The sequence below is a fragment of the Amyelois transitella genome, chromosome Z (genome assembly GCF_032362555.1).
Source record: "Amyelois transitella isolate CPQ chromosome Z, ilAmyTran1.1, whole genome shotgun sequence".
Taxonomy (NCBI): domain Eukaryota; kingdom Metazoa; phylum Arthropoda; class Insecta; order Lepidoptera; family Pyralidae; genus Amyelois; species Amyelois transitella.
Window position 1 is genome coordinate 7,641,258 of NC_083535.1, and position 21,587 is coordinate 7,662,844.

At 33.0% G+C, this 21,587-nt stretch overlaps 1 protein-coding gene across 1 annotated transcript in view; it reads right to left on the reverse strand.

Moving 5' to 3' along the window:
• The window catches only part of LOC106133870 (SCY1-like protein 2), a 70,923-nt gene that overhangs the window by 26,122 nt on the left and 23,214 nt on the right, over positions 1-21,587 (reverse strand). Inside the window, exons 2-3 of the mRNA XM_060953788.1 lie at positions 7,780-8,004; positions 697-861 (exon numbers count right to left, since the gene is read on the reverse strand). Of these exons, the coding sequence (XP_060809771.1) occupies positions 697-861; positions 7,780-8,004 (390 nt within the window). The remainder of the gene's footprint in view (positions 1-696; positions 862-7,779; positions 8,005-21,587) is intronic.

A 21,587-nucleotide genomic window follows, 5' to 3' on the forward strand; every position in this document is an offset into this window, starting at 1 on the left:
CATAAATTTGGTGTAGTGTTTGGCATCATAATATATGTATGTAAAAGTACTACATTATAAGAAAAATGACAATGTTGATCCAAATAAAATGACCAAATAGGAATTGATACGGGACTGATCAGAAAATTTCAAATCAAATTCATTAGCAAACTGTCTAAGGCGCTTTAATAAGCTCAAGTATGCTTCCCTTTAAAAATCTAAACAATGATATTTTACAAATTAAATTCTTGACTATATTGAGAACATGAGGTAGTTTTGCAGAAGAATTTTATTATACTCTTTTGGAGTAGGTCAGATTGTCGTCTATCAAAATTTACAAATTGTGCATTTGAATGGATTTGCAATTTATGGGTGTTAATGCTATTATTAATAATGTTCGTAATAAATTCAAATCTCTTTTATTCATTAGTATCAACGGATGTTTGCACAATAAAATTTTCATGACATTATGCCTTGCAGGATACACTAAACCCAAAATCACAAGACTCGAAAGTTGTAAACCCATCTAATTACATTACTGACACAGTATATACCTGAAATAATAATATTTTCTACAGCAAGAATCTGAATATACAAAATTCTATTTGAAGACTTTGAATATATAATTATCTTTCTTAGTACTTAGATAAGGGGCTTAGGAGATGCCATTTAGACAAGGTACAGGATGTACCCTTTGCTTAAGAAAACATTACATACCTGCAGGATGCCGTAGCGTAGCTCAATGTCCAGAAAATAGTACTCCTTGGCGTAGGGCGGGCGCTGCGTGGGCGCCGGCGGCTGCTGCTGCACGCTGGGGGGCCCCAGCGAGATCGGGTTCGGGAAGATCGGCTGCTGACCTCCGGGAGGAATAGGCGATGATTCCTGTACGGAGGAAATTATTAAATTTGTTTTTCTTTTAGTAAATTGGTATATAGGTAACTGTCGACTCTAAAGTTATTTCGAGTACTGGAAATGGTGTCTCTGAAAAGTCTCATTTTTCGAATAGGCTAGAATATGCAATTTTTTTGTTGTATTGTACAATGTACGTATCCATAGCTTCCTATATCAAAAGCTTCCACATATGCGCGGTCGGAACGAATTCGAACCCCTCACAAAATATCATTGAAATATCTTTTGTAAAGGAGTTCCAAATTTTATTCACCGTTGACATTCAAAATGTGAACACAAAGCCAATATTCGCTATACAAAGTTCCAACGAATAATTGAACAATAGAAAGTTATACTGACGAACTGATACTGTAAAAATCTTAACTTTATTCGGCACGATCATTACCTTAGCAAAATCTTTGTATATCTTATTGATCCGAATGTATTTATGGTGAAATGAAACATTTGTCAAGAATTTATTAAGAGTACGGACTTATCTCATGGCTTCGGTCGCTTGAAATTCTAATATACGACATACTACTGTAAAATTAATTACAGATTCATTCGAATCCATTTCAATAAAGTATAACGTACATTTATATTCCTAGTTATATTTTAACTAGTCCTATTATAAAACAGTAAAAATAGTGTGTCTGTACGTTAAACATTTTTTGGCCATTTTTCTTGCGAGTAGATGTAATATTGGTTTATTCGTTGTGGTTACTGGCCTTCATTACCCACAGTCAAGTTTCATTAAGTCCTCGTCGATGAAGTCGTAAGTACTAGATTGTTTATATTGCATAACAGTCAAATTTCGCCCACAAACAGTCTGAATATTCCTCAAGATAAAATAAGCTTACGTTAGTCATGTTACGTGCCTACGTGACGAACGTACGTCGTCTGTACTATCTTACGAGAGTACATCCCAACACCCAACTTCTTGCGTTACTGTCCTATAAATCTTCAGTAATGGCCTCATTCTGAGTACATCGTGAATGTGGTGCTCGTTATGTTCGGATTAACTCATTTAAGACACTATAAAATCCGCGGTTTAGTCGGCCACACATTATCATGTATAGTCTTCTTCCTTCTGGCGTTTGCACGGTTACTTCCTCAGTTCTCAGAAGAAAAGACTAGATTCCAACTTGGGGATAAGTGTTCATATAACGGGTCTAAAGAGAGCGGCTGGTCGAGAGATTAAGTAATTCTAACTTTATTAACCTGTCCTTTGATATGCTTTTACGATATGCACGGCAAGAGAACACACGAATCATGAAATCAAATTCTAATAAAATGTAAAAAATGCCCGTATTTATTTAATTTTATTAGATATCTACCTTGACATAAGATAACTCTTACGAACGAAACGTATTATTGAATCAACAATTTACATAATATATAGCAATAACCAAACCAAAGAATACTTCCCAATAAACTTTATGTGTAGTTGGAACCAGAAAATCAGCAATTTTAGTATAATGCGAATTGTATTTTAAGATCTAAACTCATAGGCTAAAGTTTAAACGACTTCAATATCTGCAAAGCCAAGTTAAGAAAAGTTAAGCCGTAGGTCCGTAATAGCCGTAGGTCCTTTACTTCCAACTTTTTGATGGTAATAAAAAAATACACGCGACTAGACAGATTTTTTAAATTTTTTTGGCGTTGAATTTACGTACAAGTTTCTCATCGCGACAATTATTATCTTAACTAATATTATATATGAGAAAGTAAGTTTGTTTGTTTGTTGGTTTGTTTGTAATATTTGTATCTACCAGAACCAGATTTCTTGAAATTTCGCGTATATTAAAGAGTCTGGAGAAGGACACACGGTATCTCTCATCCCGGTAAATACTAAGTTCTTTGCGAAAAAGAAATATTCTTTTGTAGGTGACGCTAAATTGGCGCGGACGGATCCGCGATTAGGTAAGTGTTATTTAATTACTTATATGATTTTTACATAAAAGACAAAAATAAAAAAGGACTATATTTTCATTTCAAATTATTGAATTTTTCAATCAATTTAGGCAAACGTTACTTTAACAACATAGATTGTTTCCCCGAAGTAGCGTCGATGTGTAAAATCAGCAATATAATTTTACGATGCCATTATAGGATTAAAGAGCCGGTGTTGCTGCTCGTCAAAAATACAATTACAGGTTTTATTGCTTTTTACGAGTTTCAGAAATGCCGCAGGAAAAGGTTTACGTTTGATATGATTGATGAGATACGTAGCTTGACTAGAAATAACTTTACTGAAAACAGGTCCTCCGTTAAATTTACCAAGGAAAATGTCATAACAGGGAGAGCCGTTTTGATGCGAAAAAATAATTTTGGGCAGAAGTAAGTAATAGGACTTAACGGGGGAAAAAAATTGATGTATTTTATTATTTATCTCTCTCTCTCATTTTTCCGTGTTACTCTCACACCTTGAGCTTGAAGTCTTTTTGGCAATTTATGATGTATTTAAAAACTTCGCAATTTTGTTAAAATAGATTTTTTTTTTCAATGGGTGGTTAATTTAAAAACTATAAACAAAAGCTACACCTAAGAAACAATTAATATTAATAAACAATTTAAATTGTTAAATTAAAATTAATTTTTTCTTAGGTATACCTACTTTATAATAAATAGTTATTAATTTAAAAATACAAAACAAATAAGTAGGTATAAGAAAACAAAATATATCAAATATCGTTTTGTTTCGGAATCAGGTGCTAATTTTTAAAAGAAAATCTAGACAATAACTCTGTCTCACCGTTCGCGGCTGGACGTCGTCAAAAGGCTATCATTTATCAGCGGCGCAGGCTGGCAATCCCTACTAAGTGATCGGCATTTTAATTTTCTCTCAGTATTTGCGACAGATGATGGCTTTCTTTTATTTTCAAACATTCCAATGGATTTTTGGGAATAGGGTTGAGATTACTCTAAAGTTTTATTAAAAATTCACGTATTACAATAATGTAATCTATCATTTAAACCCTAAATCACTTACATAGATCAAGTATAGCTCGGTGATAATTTTTCTATTGTAGGGATAGTTTTAGACACAAAAAACTTATTTGTTTAAACATGAGCCACACAATGTATAGTTGGAGCTACCATGTTTTAATTAAAAACTGATGGTCATTTTAGTAACATATTTCTAGACGCTCAGGGCGAAATTAACTTTATAATCTCGTTAGCTTGTGAACAACAATCATTTTGGGATGAACTATTATTTTGGGGGAACGTCACAACAAAGCATAAGTTTTATACTGCTAATACTAACATTGTCTATTATAGACTCCCAGATTACACTTTTATCGAGAAAATTAATAATATATAATATATTTTAGGTGTTATGAAAAAGAAATGTGCCGAGTGGTGCCTGGCATTGATAAAAAAAGAATAGTCTCAATTCGTCAATCAACACTCCATCTCGTTCCCACTGATGTCGTAATAGGCGATATATAGATGGCGATAGGCGATCCCATATATATTTATTATATAAAAAAAAAGCCAAACAGCTGAATGTGGCCTATCAGTCTTTTTAAGACTGTCAGCTCTATCTACCCCGCAAGGGATAAAAAGGTGTTTATATGTCTGTATGACTGTATGTGATCAAAAATATAATACATCTCTTCTTCATCTTCTTAAATTTAGCTAACCCTTGTCGGTGCAGTTAAGTGGAGCGTCTTCCATTCATTCAGTAACATATTTTTTCGTTCGTTACACACACAGTCTTAAAAATACGAGTACTTAATGCTTTAAACATGTCTCAGTTTTTGGTCTCCTAGGTGTACTCAAATACTTCTGGACATGGTAGAAGTTTTCTTAAAGGCTGATAAATTGAAACTGCTATTTTCGACCGGTACCAAAAATGTCGAATCAATTTTGGACCACGTAATCGTGTAATCCAAAATGGAAACCATTTAAGAAAGTATTTTAGAATCTACTTAAGCCAACTAGATAATTTAACCATAGAGGTAGTTAACACAGACGAAGGCACTTACTAAGCTGGTTAATATAATTGTACTGAGAATAGGGATGACTTAGAGCGATTAGCAATTAATTGGCGAACACGTCATGTAATCAAAGCGATAGCATGGAAGTAATTGCGGTAATTTATTTAATGTGGTCACTTCCAGCAATACGAGTATATATTTTATTTGGATAAAGTTTATTCCATTTCTTTAAAATCATTTCATAAAATGTTGATATTTAGATATCTATTTCGGAGTCAATAAAAAATGGTAATTCAATACGAAAGTTTATAAGGTTTAGAGACTTGACATGTTACCATATATATTTAAAGTAACAAATATATATTAAAAACCTTAAAGTTTACCACAATTTCCATAATATTCAGAAAATAAAAGCGACAATACCGTCTCGGTGGTCAGCGACAAAGAAAATCGGCTTCTAGGAATTGCCATTTAAGTTACCGACTCTCCTGATTCCTCCACACTCATTATTCTTTTCATGCATATTCGACGATTACGGGTACTCATAACACCTTCCTTTTTTCAAGATTTTCGAAATTATTAAAGATATACATAATAATTATGTATATGTTGTTTACGCGTTGTAATGTTTTAATTCTGCCGTTGGTTTCGGTCGCATGCTTCTTTGAGAAATGAGATTCAGAAGTAAACAGTTTATCTAATAACCCAGCTTGGATTATCCATTATACACTATGTTGTCTGTATATGTAGGCTTAGCAACGTAGCCTCCCAACTAATGTACTTGATTATGTTGCCAAATGTCTCAAGAGGGATTTGAACGTGTAACTTCAAACTTCTTGTCAGATACCTTATACACTCCGCCGAAGACTTATTGAAATTTTAATAAAGGGTTATTTAACACCAATATTAAAATGTAAGACTTCAGCGTTTTCAAGTATTCTCTGTGAGCTGAAGCCAAACGAATGCATTTTCAATTCCATCAAAATTTTCAAGAGCGTTCTTCTTCTCAAAGCACCTTGAAACAAATCAAAGTTATCTTTATGTATTTCTAAACGATAGAATAAAATTTTAAACTCTCTTCATCTTTTAATTAGACATATTAATTTGTTCTAGGGACTTTTCTCTCGTGAGATATTTCCAAAATCTTTTTATAACTCTTTATAACTATATACAAAACTATGATGGTTTTCTTTGTATACTCTTATACTTAGCTCTATTGAAAAAGTTTACCTTTAATTTATTTTTCATATTTTATTCTGAAATGGTTTAAAAACCACATTCAAAATAAAACTAGAAGAGCTCGGGTTCTACTGCCACGGGGAAGGGGAAAGAGACTTCGTGATAAAACCAAAGGGTAGCCAAAGGTTAGATTAAAAATGCTAAAACCTGTTTTAATAAAGCAATTTGAATATTCATACTAATCCTTTAGTTCGGGATAATGAGCCCTACAATACGAATTGATAAAGCAAAGTTTGAGTTAAGTGAAGTTTAATCACTTTCATTTATTTATTAAGGAAACCAATATCATAATAAATTTTTTGTCAATAATAAAGAATATAAAAAAAGAAAAATTTGGCTGTCATTGTCAAATTTCTGTATAAATATTTAATAATGCAAAAAGTCAAGTCCCTTGTCTCTCAGGATCAAGTTACGTACTCTTCCTATATAATGGTTTTATATTGAAAAATCCTTAATTCTCAGTAACATTCTCAGTGTAAATATAGCCATATAATATCAATAATTACAAAATACAGTAAAATATCGAGAAGGCAGATGGGTGTAAGGTGGTCACCGAACGTTTAATCTTTTTGTTATATATTTTATTTACACATTCATACATATGGTCACGTCTATATCCCTTGCGGGGTAGACAGAGCCAACAGTCTTGATAAGACTGAATGGCCACGTTCAGCTATTTGGCTTAATTATAGAATTGAGATTCGAATAGTGACAGGTTGCTAGCCCATCGCCTAAAAGAGGAATCCCAAGTTTATAAGCCTATCCCTTAGTCACCTTTTACGACATCCATGGGAAAGAGATGGAGTGGTCCTATTCTTTTTTTGTAATGGTGCCGGGAACCACACGGCAAATTTTATTTACAATCTGTGTTTAGCGGGCCTCGAGCTTAAAAGCGGAGACAATTCAATCGGTTACTCACTGTTAAGTAGTTTTCACTATTTCACTCAAGAAAAAAGTATTAAAACTACCTTTGTTATTCTTAAGAAATGCTTTTAGGATTTTCGCAAGAATTAAATGTAGTATGTAATCTATCGTAAGTAATGTTTTCTTTTCAATTTGGAATAATGAACGAAATCGGTGGAAATCGATTCGTTTGAAAGTAGTGCAATCCGTTTCTCTTTAATCGAGTTCCTGGAAATGGTAAGCGTCGCTACGCCTCCCTTTATTTTCTTATTTTCCAATTTTACCTGGTCATATTTTACTGGTAATATTGATTCAATTTGCGATAAGGCCTCTTGTACTTTTGATATTATTTTATTTACCTTTTATGTATTTTTCTTATAGTGCCATAAGGCGTTATTACTCACTACGAAGCCAGAATTACACAAGGAGAACATAACATACAGAATTGACCAAAACAGTTTCATTGAAATCGTGGAGTGTGAAATTTTTCATTTCCGATTCTCCGGCAGCCGACAAACAAAAACAATTCTGAGAGTTCAACTTGCTCACAAAACGCGCGCTGCATAGAAATGTTCGATTATATTTTGGTCAAAAACTAATTAAACTGGATAAACTTTTGTACACTGAAGGCTTAAAAAAATTAACAGAGCCATGTTCTGAAAACTAAATACATGCATGGTTTGCTTGGAAATCTAGATACTCAAGAGAAATCTATTTATTTCATAGCGTTCCCCCAGAGTTGTTATTGCTATGTATAGTTATTGATGTTTATCAACAACTATACCTACAAATCAAAAGAATATTTCTAATACAAACACATACTTACATGCCAAGCCAAAATGTTATGCAGACACGCAAGGACCGGTTCAGATGCAAAAGCGATGGTGTTGTGTCCTTCTTCTATAGAATGGATGATTTGTAGCATCTTAGGATGACGCATCTTCTCGAGTTGGGACACGCAACCTCTGATCCTATCCAGCATGCTCTCTTTTCGTTTCGGCTTATACAACTTCTCAGCAATTCGTTTATCGAATACGAATACGGAGCATTCCTGAAACAATAATAAAAAAAAATATTATTATATTTTCAAGCACTCAGTTTTTTTAATTATTGATAACATGATGTGTGACGAATTTTATAGGCACGTTTGTGAATATTCGATAAACGGATATTATTTACTCTATGAAAAATACTTCGTAAAATACGGTTAAATTTTAACATAGAATTCATAGTGAAATGAAATAGTGCTGATGTGTAAAAACCGATAGCATTTTAGGGGAAATATGAATTTAGGTAACTTGGTAGACCGGACACCATAAAAATAGAAAACTTTACAGCGTAAAGTTAACTAGGCACTGGTGCATGTACTGGTTTCTATGATTCTGATATATATATATATATATATAGTAACTCAAAAAAAGTCAGAGTCATTATGTACTTTATACCAAAAACTATTTCTATGGGATGTGCAATTAATTAATTGAATAGCAATAAATATCGAGCTCTTAGGTTTTTCATAATATTATACTAGTTATCATAAATAAATAAAAAATCAAAGGAAAAGATTTTGATTTTGGAAAAAAAAACGTCTAAAGAATACTAAGATCAGATTTGAGTGCATTACCGATGTGTCTCGAAAGACTTACTTGATTGATTGTATACCATTCGGAAAATACAATTTCATGGTAAAAAGTTAGTGATATTGAAAGCTTCCCGGCACGTACGAAACAAAACATTGCATTTTCAGTGGGAGCTCGTTCATTTTTAGTCTAAAGCTGCCAGAGCTTCGTTTAGACAGGGATTGATGGGATATTAGGCAACAAATTTTATAACGTACTTATTTATTTTTAAACGATGCTCTTTATTTGTAGAAAAGTTGTTAGATCAATCTTTCCTGTATTTCTGGTGTCATCGTATCTAATCAATAAATCAATAATAATAAACGACCTCACGTCTTCTAACGAGGCTTGTGTAGCAAAAAATGTTACTTATACAAAAAGAAAACAAAAACCGCTTCGTCCGTGCTTTATGTGTAAAGTTCTCATAACCACGCCCATCCTTATAGATAAGTGTGGGTTGCCCATTTGATGATAATGGTAAATGTGCCATAAGTGTTGCAAAATTTACTTTTATCATAGCGAATCAAGCTGTAAATTGTAATATAATAAAAAATACCTACATAAATAAATTATCTGACAATTTCTCTACAACAACCAAATTCAAACAGTTTGTATTGTGGATTCCATGATGTTCACTTAGTAACCTGAATGGGATAACGTGTAGTGAAGTTGCAAAATTATGTATTCTTATTGTGTCGCTGGCAAACGCAAGAACGTGGAAATTCTCTGGAATTTGAAAACAACTTATTGGAAATCTATTTTTATTGGTGCGTCTCCTGTTGAAGGGTATTTATACGTAAGTAACCACGTAGGCACATTGTGTAGGAACTCCAGTCAACCGATCAATGTATATGATCCCGCAGAATAGCAAATAATGGTTAGTGAAATGGCTTGTCGTTTATTCGGTAAGTGACGGAATTTTTGTCATGCTATAAATAAATATAATCATATATGCTACGAATTCAAAATTATTTCTCTTAAGCTAAAATCCCTGACCACTCTGGAGAAGAACGCCGCATGCGCCTTTCGACTACCTATAATGCATGGATTGAGTAAGTCAGTCTAACACAATAATTTTATATTAATTAATATCTATTGCAAACTAGCTGTTGCCCGCGACTTCGTCCGCGTAAATGATCATACAGTCAGATACAGACAGACAGACAAAAAATGTAAAAAAAATCTATCCGTTTCAGTCAAAATATTAAGTAGACAGAGCCAACAGGCTTGAAAAGACGGAATGGCCACGTTCAGCTATTTGGCTTAATAATAGAATTGAGATTCCAAAAGTGATAGGTTGCTGGCCCATCGCCTAAAAAAGAATCCCAAGTTTATAAGCCTATCCCTTAGTCGCATTTTACGATATCCATGGGAAAGAGATGGAGGGGTCCTATTCTTTTTTGTATTGGTGCCGGTACTAAAAAGACTAACAAACCAAAAATCTTTTTACGTGAGAATTACGCATGTTATGTGCGGCAAAACCAGAATATTATCAAACTGATTTTCACTTATATTTATATGTTATAGGTATTATGCTGTCGTACAATGATAAATGACTTTGAATTTTAATTTTCGTAACTTATTTGCAGACAAACTCATGCCTTGAGTTCATTCAAATGTCAATAACTTTTTTTTAGTGAACCGATTTTGATGAAACAAAGTTTAAATATTTTTCTGAGTTAAAACAAATCAATTAGTGACAGTTTTAAGTAAATCGGTTCAGTACTTTCGGAGATAATCGTGATCATACATACAGACAGACAGACACAGACAGACAGACAAGAAATAAAAAATATATATTTTTGGTTTCTATTATTCATTTTAAATGTCCCTCTATCCATTTCAGTCAAAAATACTAAATGTACAGACAAAATATTTTTACTGTTTTATTATATGTATAGATAATAATAGAACCGACTGATAATTAAATGTTACGCTTAGCTTGTGATATGTGCTTGGTTCTTCATATATAATGTAATCATGACAGAATAGAACAATGTTGAACAGTGAAGCAGTTATATCAAATTAACTTTTGAATCCTTAGAGAACTCAAACAAACTGGGTAAGTAAATCAGGAAAACAAAAGATCAACACGGTAGGAGCAGTATTCGTAAATTACGGATTTCATTGAAAAGGCTGCTTAATCAATCAAAACAAGATAAAAGCTATTTTGAAACTGTACTTCGCGAAATCTTTAAGCGCGAACACGAGCGAATCTCATCTTATAAGAGGTAGAGGCCTCAGGTGGAGGCATCCGTACTATATAATATAGTTGATAATTTTGTTGAGTTTTCGCTTGTACACATCTGTCAAATGTGACCCTTTTTATGTTCAAATTATTTCGTTTGAATCAATGCAGTGAATCGTCTACACGACGCATTATAAAGTCTCAATTAGCTGATCTACTCTCTTAAAATCAATTATCATGAATCATGAAAGTATGGACTTAAGAATGATGAAAAGATAAATAAAAATATGTGTGTTGTGTGTGAAAGTCACGTTATATCGATTTGTCTAAAACTGTTTAATAAATGGTGACCCCAAAGTATTATAAAATACATACCTAATTTTAAGAGTTAATATTTGTAGAATTATTTTGCGGGCAAAATTAAAATAACTAGCCTTATACGTCTTGCATGCCTTATTGTTTTGCATTTAAACCGTATATTAAAAAAGTAATTTACATGACAATGTCTAAGATTGAAATTTGCTACAGTTGGAGCTTCCGCGGATACGCAACAAAGGCGTGGTAGAATAACTTAATAGTCCATTCTCCGTTCTTTATAGCCTTTTTTTCTATTAACATTTAAAACTCTAATTAGCACTGTATGAACATTGAATGGGCGTCTGTGTTATTGTCACTTCAGAATTTGAATTTAAATTTAGTTGTTTTATCAATTATAAATTCTTTGAACTTGACAAAATGCTTCTCCGAAGTTCCATCTCCATGCGTTCTTAAACAAACATTTGCTTATGTTGTACCTAACACCGGAAATGTAGGAAATATAGATATTTTATACAATTGTTAGGAATAGATACATCCTGAAGAAAACGCTTTCCTAAAATAATTTGGTCCATTTCGGACATATCTAAGTGAAGACAAAGGTGTGGATAACGTTTCCAAGAATACTCCACAGCAGTGAATAAGCTTTAAATAGTCATATCATGTATTCTACGAGGGAAGGTTCCGACAAATAATATAATCCTCAAAGGCAAACAAACGTAAATTATGAGCTCATCAAATCTCAGAAGTCAGCATGAAATTGCGTTTTATCAGGTTTCTCCCGCTTCATTGTAACAAAGATTTACCTTGCGGTCTTTTGTCTCAGCAGATTGAATTATGCTTCCGTCTAGAAATATGCAACGAGGAAAACCCGTTTAATTGTCAGAGTTCAGGACTCTTGTTCTAGGAACTCGCTCATAAATTGATATTGAATACTTATATTGGATTTCTACTGTTCAAATGTATACGTATATTTCATTATTCACTGGGTAATTTTAGAATATTCTCTGTTTACTCCTTAATAACATGTTATCTTTTTAATTAAAATTTATTCCTTGGCTCTTTAACAGTGTATATATATCGTATAAGCGGAATTTTTAGATTAAGATTTATCAACGGAATAGGTACTGACTCAGAAGGAAACGGAAATTCTTCAAAATAAATCAGAGTAAAAAAATTAAAATATTTGAGATATGTAGGCAGACGTCCATGAAGTATTGAAATGCTTAAGTAGTTCCTTTACCTACTACAAAACTTAAGTATGAATTGTAGCAAATTTTAAAAATATATTTTTTAAGATAAAACATACATTCCTTCGCTCCAGTACTGCATATGGACATAACCACGTCTTTATCCCTTACGGACTAGACAGTGCTTCAAGATGGAATTAAAAAGAATGCTTAATCAACTATTATAATACTGTAGTTACAATCACACATAAAATTTAAAACAAAGCATAGTAGTTCTGAATTCTTTAAACAGACTAACTTCGTGTTGCATTATTTTTACTACATATTATTGCATATTTTAAATAAGGTTGTACTTAAAACAGCACGGACAGTGTGAGCTAATCCGACATACTTTGAGTAACTCAAATAAAAAGAATACCCATTCACCATTTCCTAAAATATACCTAGTTCAAGAGTTTCGAGAGCGAGTATTTTAATTAAATACAAGTAACATTCTTGTCTCGATACGATTTCTTCCTAATTGGCGGATCAGCAAATACCCCTCTATTATTTTGCAGAGAAGGAATTTAAATTAAGCAGTCTCGATATAACGGAGTTACAGCTCAAACTGCGGTGTTTACTGAGTAAATATGAGTATGTTCTTGTTCTTATTTAATTAGATACCTATAATATTAACGTACGTACACGTCTATATACCTTGCTTTCTATAGTGCCGGAAACCACACGGTACAATGTAATCGAGAATATACTCTGACAAGGATTAGATTGTTGCGAGCTGCAGATAAAACATGTAACGGTATAACTCATCCGTGTGGGCGGGTAACTTGAGCGGCCATCTGTTCTAAGCTAGACACTAGGCATCTAGCAAATCGGTGGTAGCCTTCACCTTGACATAAGCAAAACTGAACTTGGCCTGAACTACAATGTAAACTAACCGTAAGATAGGTATAAACGACTGCCGACAGAATAAGTAGTCTGAGAGTGTAGTCGTTAAAATAAAACAGTGTGATATGAACTTAGATCTTTTACGTTTAAATTTGTTTTCATTAATTTATTACTAGGTATAATACTTTATGGGCAGTATTGATCCCAATGAAATTAAATACAGGATGAAAATACTTCATTTCGGTAAAAAAGCAAAATTATGGAATATCCACGGTTAAAGCTCTCTTGAATATACTCAAACATTTATCTCTCAATTTTTCGTATTTGACTTCAAACCATGAGCTCGAATATTTTTAATTAAGTGGCAAACAAGCAAGTTTCCCAAACTAAATATAGGATGGTTTCTACTTATATTGCTTCACCAAAAAAAGTTAAGATTATGCCAACTTCCAAATAACAGTTGTTTTTAGGTTCAGTCTCTTCCTTTTAACCGTCTCTAGACAATTCACTTTTTTGTGCAAAGAGTATTCGTAAGCAACTGCCTAGGGGTCCGTCATCGTTCCGCTTTTATAATAACAAAGTTACTTTGAATTTTTTACACAGTGATATTTTTCCTGCCTTTGCTTTCATATTTCATCGCCAGAAAAGAATGCTCATTCAACCTGTACAATTTGAAGTAAATTTTAAGGCGTAGGTAAATTTTGTTTCTCAACAACTCTGATAGCTCTAGGTAGAATTTGCCTGCAGCTTTTAAGGATATTTCCATCATTGACGATAAAGAAAAACATTCCACGAATTTCAATTACGCCCACAACTTACGTCATACTTTAATTCAAATCATTAGTTTATTCCGAGAAACTTAGTTTCTCTGAATTAAATGTAGAGAAACTCTTATGATAATAATATAAAAACTTGCTTATAAATAGTTGTGATAAGGGCAATGGGGTACGCAAAATAATTTTTAGCTATTCAAATATTACCATTATTGAACAAAAGATAAATGAAATTAGTTATTTTTTTCAATTGTAATTGTCCCATTTGATATCTATAAATTATTGTGCATACCCATTGTACACTATCTACGATTTTTCAAGACACTAGTTTTGATAAAAAATATATTATTAATTTTATACTTTTTAATTATGGATTTTCCTTTATATTTTGGTTGACTGGAAGAAATCCCAATTGGTATAAGTCCGCCATTATACATATTCTTCTAAATTCAATGACTGTTTTGTAATTTGTTATATTTATTTTTATGTGCAATAAATAGTTTACAAACAAAAAAATATTATAAATTTTGCGTAAATTATATAATCAAATAAACACTCCTACTAAAAAGCAGAGTGCAAGTAGTCAAGCAACAGGCGTTCGATAGCTTAGTACAGCTAAGTAGTCATATAATATGTCGCAAAGAGGAACATACTTTGTGTGTGTACCGACACCCCCTTAATTTTGGGGGGTTGTGGGGCGAGGATGAGTGAGGCGGTATGAGAAATTCGCAGATGTACTGTATCTAGATATGAGCTTATATGAATAAAATGCGGACGAATTGAGAACCTCCAGTTTTTGAAGTCTGGTAATAAAAACAAAGTAAATGTAAAATTATATTATAGTTTAAAAAACTAATGAATTTAATGAAATTCAAAAAGATTTATTAATAATAATGTATAATTAATAAATCTCACTGAGATAATTTTGCAAGGTAGTTGCAATTAATTCTTTAGAGGCAGCATAGGCGAGTAAACCCTCATCTATTCGGAAATAAAAATTACGCATCTAAATACATGGGGTAATCATTCTAGTTAATATGTAGATTACTACATGATGGCCGATCTAGTACGAGCTTCGAGTTCCAGGGTCGTAGCTTTGTGCTAAACAGCGCCCGGGCGAACCGAGGGCTTTTGCCCTCACCCACTTGTGGATCTGATTGATGTGAACCCACAGGCGTCTCAATTTTATCCTCAATAAAGCAATGGACGGCCCGACAATAATTATTTCAACCTTTTTATTGGACGTTTGTATTAAAACTATTAACAATTTTGACTCAACTGTGCCGATTTATTTTATGTCAATGGTTTTGTAGTTAATTTGATTTCCTACTTATTATACTAACTTTCCACATTTGGTTATAACTTTATCAATACATAAAAAAAGAAAGTAAAATTCAGGTGTCTGTACCTTAAATATTTAAAAAAAAAAATCTCATATGGGGCAATTAAAGAATATGCATACATACATACAGTCACCTCTGTATCACTTGCGGGGTAGACAGAGCCGACAGTTTTGAAAAGATAGAAAGGCCACGTTCAGAAGTATGGCATTATGTTGGAATTGAGATTTTAATAGTGACAGGTTGCTAGCCCAGAGCCTAAAGGAGGAATCCGAAGTAAGTAATCAAATAAACATTCATACTAAAAGCAGAGTAAATTCCAATTAAAGAAGAGTAACAAGAACTAAAAACGAAACATTTTTTCGAATTTTTGTTTCTCTGTCTGGTATGATTAAATTAGAAACTACTCAATGGATTTTAACGCGGTTGTCACAAGTAGATTGATATCGCAGCAATGTTAGTGATAAACTATACTTATAGTTAATCACTAACATTGCATAAATAGACATCTATTTATAGGTCTTTATAATTGTAGCTTCCACAGGTACGCGGAAAGCAACCACCTACACGTGGGCTGAGCCGCGGGCAACAGCTAGTTTTACACAACACTTGTAACTTTATTAGATTTAAAATAAGAAAAAAGGATTTATATTTGATTAAAATTAGACTCGAACTTATTATTCGTATCTTATAACTTTTGATTAATAAGTATATAAAAAATAATAAATCATAATTTTCTAGAACAATGCATGATGAAAAAGTATTAAACCCTTTCCTATGTACTTGGCAACAAAAAACGATAACAAATATTTATTCGTAATTATTCGCTCGATCAAGAAGAGAACATGGCGATGAGGGCTACATATCTGGAGCTACCGATGTGTGAAATGAGACAGCCGATGTCAAACCACTCTGTTATTTTATTCCCACAGAAGACTTATTTTATGCGAGCGGCCGGAATTATGGTCACGTAAGAGATGGGAAATATAAAAATATATTAGTATTTTTATGAGTCAAGAAGATTAGACCTGGGAGTTATCGAGTAAACTATGCTTTGCATAAATAAACTGCGCGAAAGTTTACCGGGCTGCGTTCAGTATACGGTACCACAAGATTTAATATGCAAAAAATTCTCGTGATTAAAAATTGTGTTTTTATTCTTCAATGAAACCTTTCATAAAAGATTTTTTAAGTCTGGTTACATTTGCTTTGAAACCTATGCATTTATGCTAAAGCTATGTATAAGAAAATTCAGAGAGTCATGTCACACATCATGTCCGTCTTTGCCAAGTTTAGCTGGATGGCGGAATGATGGATTTGGTATCCTGAGGAAGTGACAAATTGTTAGCTTACAAGTAGAATAAGAAAGCCCTTAATAGGGCTTCATGCTTCATGAAAATTAATTATATTGTCTGTTGGTCGTTGTTGTAGAGATTAAATAAACTATAGGTATAACTCGATTATCTGTGGGCTGTTCTTGAAGTCTAACGATAAAAAATGTTTTTCTTTTGGAATTTGAAATCAACTTGCGCAAGGCTGCAAAACTTAATGGCGCATCTACTCTACATAGATTTTTTACTTTTAATATAATATTATAATAGTTTTAAAAGAGAAACTTGCTAATATGGAAAATATGGTTGTTTCAAACTGCTGCCCAAAACTAACTTTACACTCTCGTCATAATGCATTCCCGAGAGCCCTGAAATATATAAAGTTGTTGTATGTAGTATAAGATGCTTTTTAGCATCACAAGTATTAAAAATTTAATTGCAGAGCCATGTCGTGCCCGGCACGTTAAAATAGGACTACTCCAAATCATTCCCATGGATGTCGTAAAAGGTGACTAATAAACTTGGTACACATCAGTTAGCCACGTGGCCTTTCAGTTTTTTAAAGAAGACTCTGTATACCCCGCAAGGCATATGTATGTATATATGTAATTGCAGAGCCAGATGGTAACAAGTCTAATGCAACCTTGCAATTTACTAAAGTGAAATAATTAAATACCTTTGCAAAGTTGCATGAGATGATGAATATGCAAGATGAGTGGATAAATAAAATTGAAGGGCATAAATTGTGCTGAATGAATAAACAGACACTTCAATACACTTTGTATTTATATTTTTCAAACAAAACACGGCTCTTTGTTTGAGAGCTAAAGGAAAACGACCTTCAATGATAATTGTTTCTTGCAGTTAGCGCCGAGATTTCAACGCTTTGATGTTCATTCAGACGCAGAGGTGAGGTTGTTTGCAGGTTTTTACAATAATTATTATGTTGTATTTTCTCATTTCAGATTGCATTTTCTGCTATTTAGCTCTTAATAGCAGGCTCGCAAAATTCAGACAAAAGGCACACCTCTAGCATACCTCCAGAGAATTGAAGATGTGATCGAGAGTAACGCCTAGAGATAGGGATCGTTTAATGCAGTAAGAGATACGGTCTGTTTGGCTAAACTAAGGAATTGAGGCAAATATTTGATAACGCTTTATCTCTTTATCCATCTAGATTAATTGCTATTCTAAAATTAACCCAAGCGTGAAAGTAGTTATACGAAGATTATAATCAAGCTGATGTGTGCAGTCACCTTCGCAGTTCCAAACATGGAATTCTGGGAAACATGGGAATAGAAACGCATTTGCTGAAGTCAAATAAGCCAGAATGTATGAGTTACCAAGTTCAAACATACAGATAAACACACACACTGAGTCGTAATAATTTCGAAGGTTTGTCTTTAAAGTTTCAACACTGTTCATCACATTTGTCATTGTAAATGTTTTTTTCAAGAATATCATAATATTTTTACTATAGAGAACAATCTTTAAGGCTAATGAAATCCAACTGCTTATTTTTAAAGCTATTTTTATCTAGATATTTTTATTAAAACACATTTAAGTTGCACGAAAAGGTCTTAGTAAAAACGGCGTTTATTTTTAGTTTTAATTAATGGAAAATGGATTACTATGAATTTAAGATGTGATCGATAATAAAAATTCCGAATAAAAAGCTAGCTCAAAATAATTAAAAATTTAAATCTTTATTTGATACCTAGTAATCTATCTATACATATAATAAATCTGTAGAAGGGTCAATTCTGTACATTGAAAATATTGAAAAAATAAATAGCTGGGGGTGTTACTGGATCGATACCAAACACAAATATGTGATTAAAAAAATTTTTGTCTGTCTGTCTGTATGTTCAGGCATCACGTGAAAACTAACGGTTCGATTTTGATGAAACTTGGTATAATTATACTTTATTATCCTGGGCATAAAATAGGATACTTTTTATCCTGGAAAAATACGAAGAAAAAAAATCTTAATTTTACAGTTTATCCATAGACGTTGTTCTGTAGAACCGCGAACACACGTTACGTTACCCGCAGTGGATTCAGCGCCGTAACATGTAGCGCCGAAAGTCGGATTTAGCTTGAACCGTTTGCGGCACACGCGGGCCTCTACTAATTAATATGAAAAAAATACTTTAGTCCGGTCAATCTAGACATTCGAAGCTACGTTAATTCCCATTAAGCTGAAAATGAGTATAATTGTTTAAAACACAATCAAAAGCATTATTTCAAAATTCCTCATGATTCCGGTTTAAGGAAAAAAAATTACCCAAGGTCAAAGGTAAAAAATGGGTGTTTCGCGATTTTCTTCAAAACGGTAAGTTTTTTAAATCGGAAAATTACCTCAGACATAAATTGTAGACCATAAAGTTATAAACTTGGGATTCTTCTTTTAGGCGATGGGCTAGCAACCTGTCACTATTTGAATCTCAATCATATCTCAAAGCCAAATAGCTGAACGTGGTCTATCAGTCTTTACAAGACTGTAGGCTCTGTCTTCCCCGCAAGGGATATAGACGTGATTATATGTATGTATGTAAGGTATCAATAATTTTTTTCAATAAAGTAATTAATTATTATAGGCCTAGCCGTAATTGGGTCCAATAGATATTTATAAGATGTCATTGTCAGAGTTACTCAAAATGGAGAAATAAACCATCCACGCGAAGACGAAGACCGACATCCGCGCGGACGGAGTCGCGGGGGGAAGCTAGTGATTAAATAAGAATTTAATTTAAATTGAATTACATAATGGAAGTACATACATACATATAATCACGTCTATATCCCTTGCGGGGTAGACAGAGCCGACAGTCTGTAACGCCACGTTTTGCTGTTTAGCTTAATAATAGAATTGATATTCAAATAGTAACAGGTTGCTTGCCCATCGCAAGACTTCCAAGTATATAAGCCCTTAGTCGCCTTTTGCGACATCCATGGGAACGAGATGGATTACTTCTATTCTTTCTTCTTGTTGGTGCCGGGAACCACACATCATACATTCACATAATAACATAATGTTTAAGCTGAAATCTGCGTATTTGACTCGCGCTGCAAATAAAAACATCGACGTTATCATGTGAACGAAGTTTCATAGGTATTCCAGCTATGATTCTAATATTCAAGCAAATCCAACAATGCTTTTGTGGAGTTATCCGTATGACATCGACAGGACCATATAACGAGTGACAGAAAATAAACTCACATTTTCCAAACTTCGGTAAAACTTGGGCACTAAAATATCAAAACTTCCACGGTGCTCCCAGATTTAAGCCCAGCGAGCATTAACGTGGTTCATTTAGCGTGCCTTCGAGTCTTTTCAAGATTATTTTCTTTGTCTATTACCTTCCACCCGCGTCTATGCTAGAGCAAGTAGATTATGGCCTGTGTTAGTCTCATATACAACTAAATTACTGCAAAGTTTTTACAAACTCCTTCATAATATTTTTATAAACTGTCGCATTTATAATATTAGTAATACGAACTTTGTTCTAATTACCTACACAAATATGTTTAGTTTACATACTCGTCACATGAATATGCCTTTGTGTGTATCTCAAAGCTCGATTAGCACAGAATTAATAGGTAGGAAGTAACTATAGACCTATGGGTAACATCAAACATAGGAAACTAATCACAACAATGATTTATTACTAATTAAAATTCTGTTTATATGATGCCATTTTATCGTACAAATTGTATTTTAAAGTGCCTATAAAATATTGAAAGCCGGTTATTAAATTGGACGCCAGTTAAATTTTCATACTAAATTTATATACTGGATAATTGAAAATACCGGACTTACTTAAAAAAATACAATGTATTTATGGTAGCAAAATAAGATTATATTTAAATTGTTACAGGCATTTACGAACCCCCGTAAATGCCTGTAGCAAGCTCTGCTAGTTAACAGATTATCTCCCATATAACCAATATTTGCATTCGAAGCTTAGGTTTGAGGTCAATTTAAAATCATACACGCAGAAATCTGATATTCAGACATTTTTATCAATGTGTATCTATTTTTTGGACCTTTGGAACGCCACACGTAATTGTCATACCCACGAGGACGCCGCGACCTTTTTTGCCTGTACGAGTTAGTTTGATGATTGGTTTGGAAAATGTTACTAGTTTTCGATAGACGCCTAAAGTTGTCCATAGTGGTCAAAGGCTTAATATAATTTTACGTTTTACTACTTCGTTTTTAAGTATTAAAAATTATTTATTATAAAGACAAATTAATCTACGGAACTTGGGTAACAATTCAAATAAATTCCTGAGAGCAATATTGATAAATTAGTGACCCAAAAACAATGTGTTTTAAACATTACTTTATTACGAAAGAAATATATCCTGAGCAACGAAATTTTGTGAGTAAGTTAATCGCCCACAAATTGGTAACTGAAAGTAAGAAGACTAGGAAAGTGAAATTCGAAACAAGCTTATTTCATATCGTACGAATTTCTAAGAAAGGATTTAACAATTTTATCTAAAAGTTGGTAAGGACTTCGTGTATAAGTCATTTGTCTTTGAAATTAAATATATTTTTACAGTAAATGTGTCAATTCTTTATATTGATTATTACAAAATTATTGAAGTTACGTCAGTCAAACAGATTTTGTTTAATTTATAATTCATTCTCTTTTCAAAAGATGAAAAAAAGGATGTAATAACATGCTGGAAATAATAGATTCCAACATCCTTACTTATGTAAGGTAGTGAACACAGACTAATGGAGAGAAACTAGTTATGTATAAACAGTCCGCAAAAAATGTGGGTGCAACTTATCACTCTTCGTCAATATAACGGCTCTACTTGAAGCTACATTTTCCTTATCATATAAACAGGTGAATCGATTTATTCCCAAGACGGGCTTGGTTCCAAAACAAACCGCGAAGCCTTTGTCAAAAACTTGTGAGAGTTCATATATCATACTTTTAGAAGAACTTCGCTTTCTATACCAATATGAGCTTTA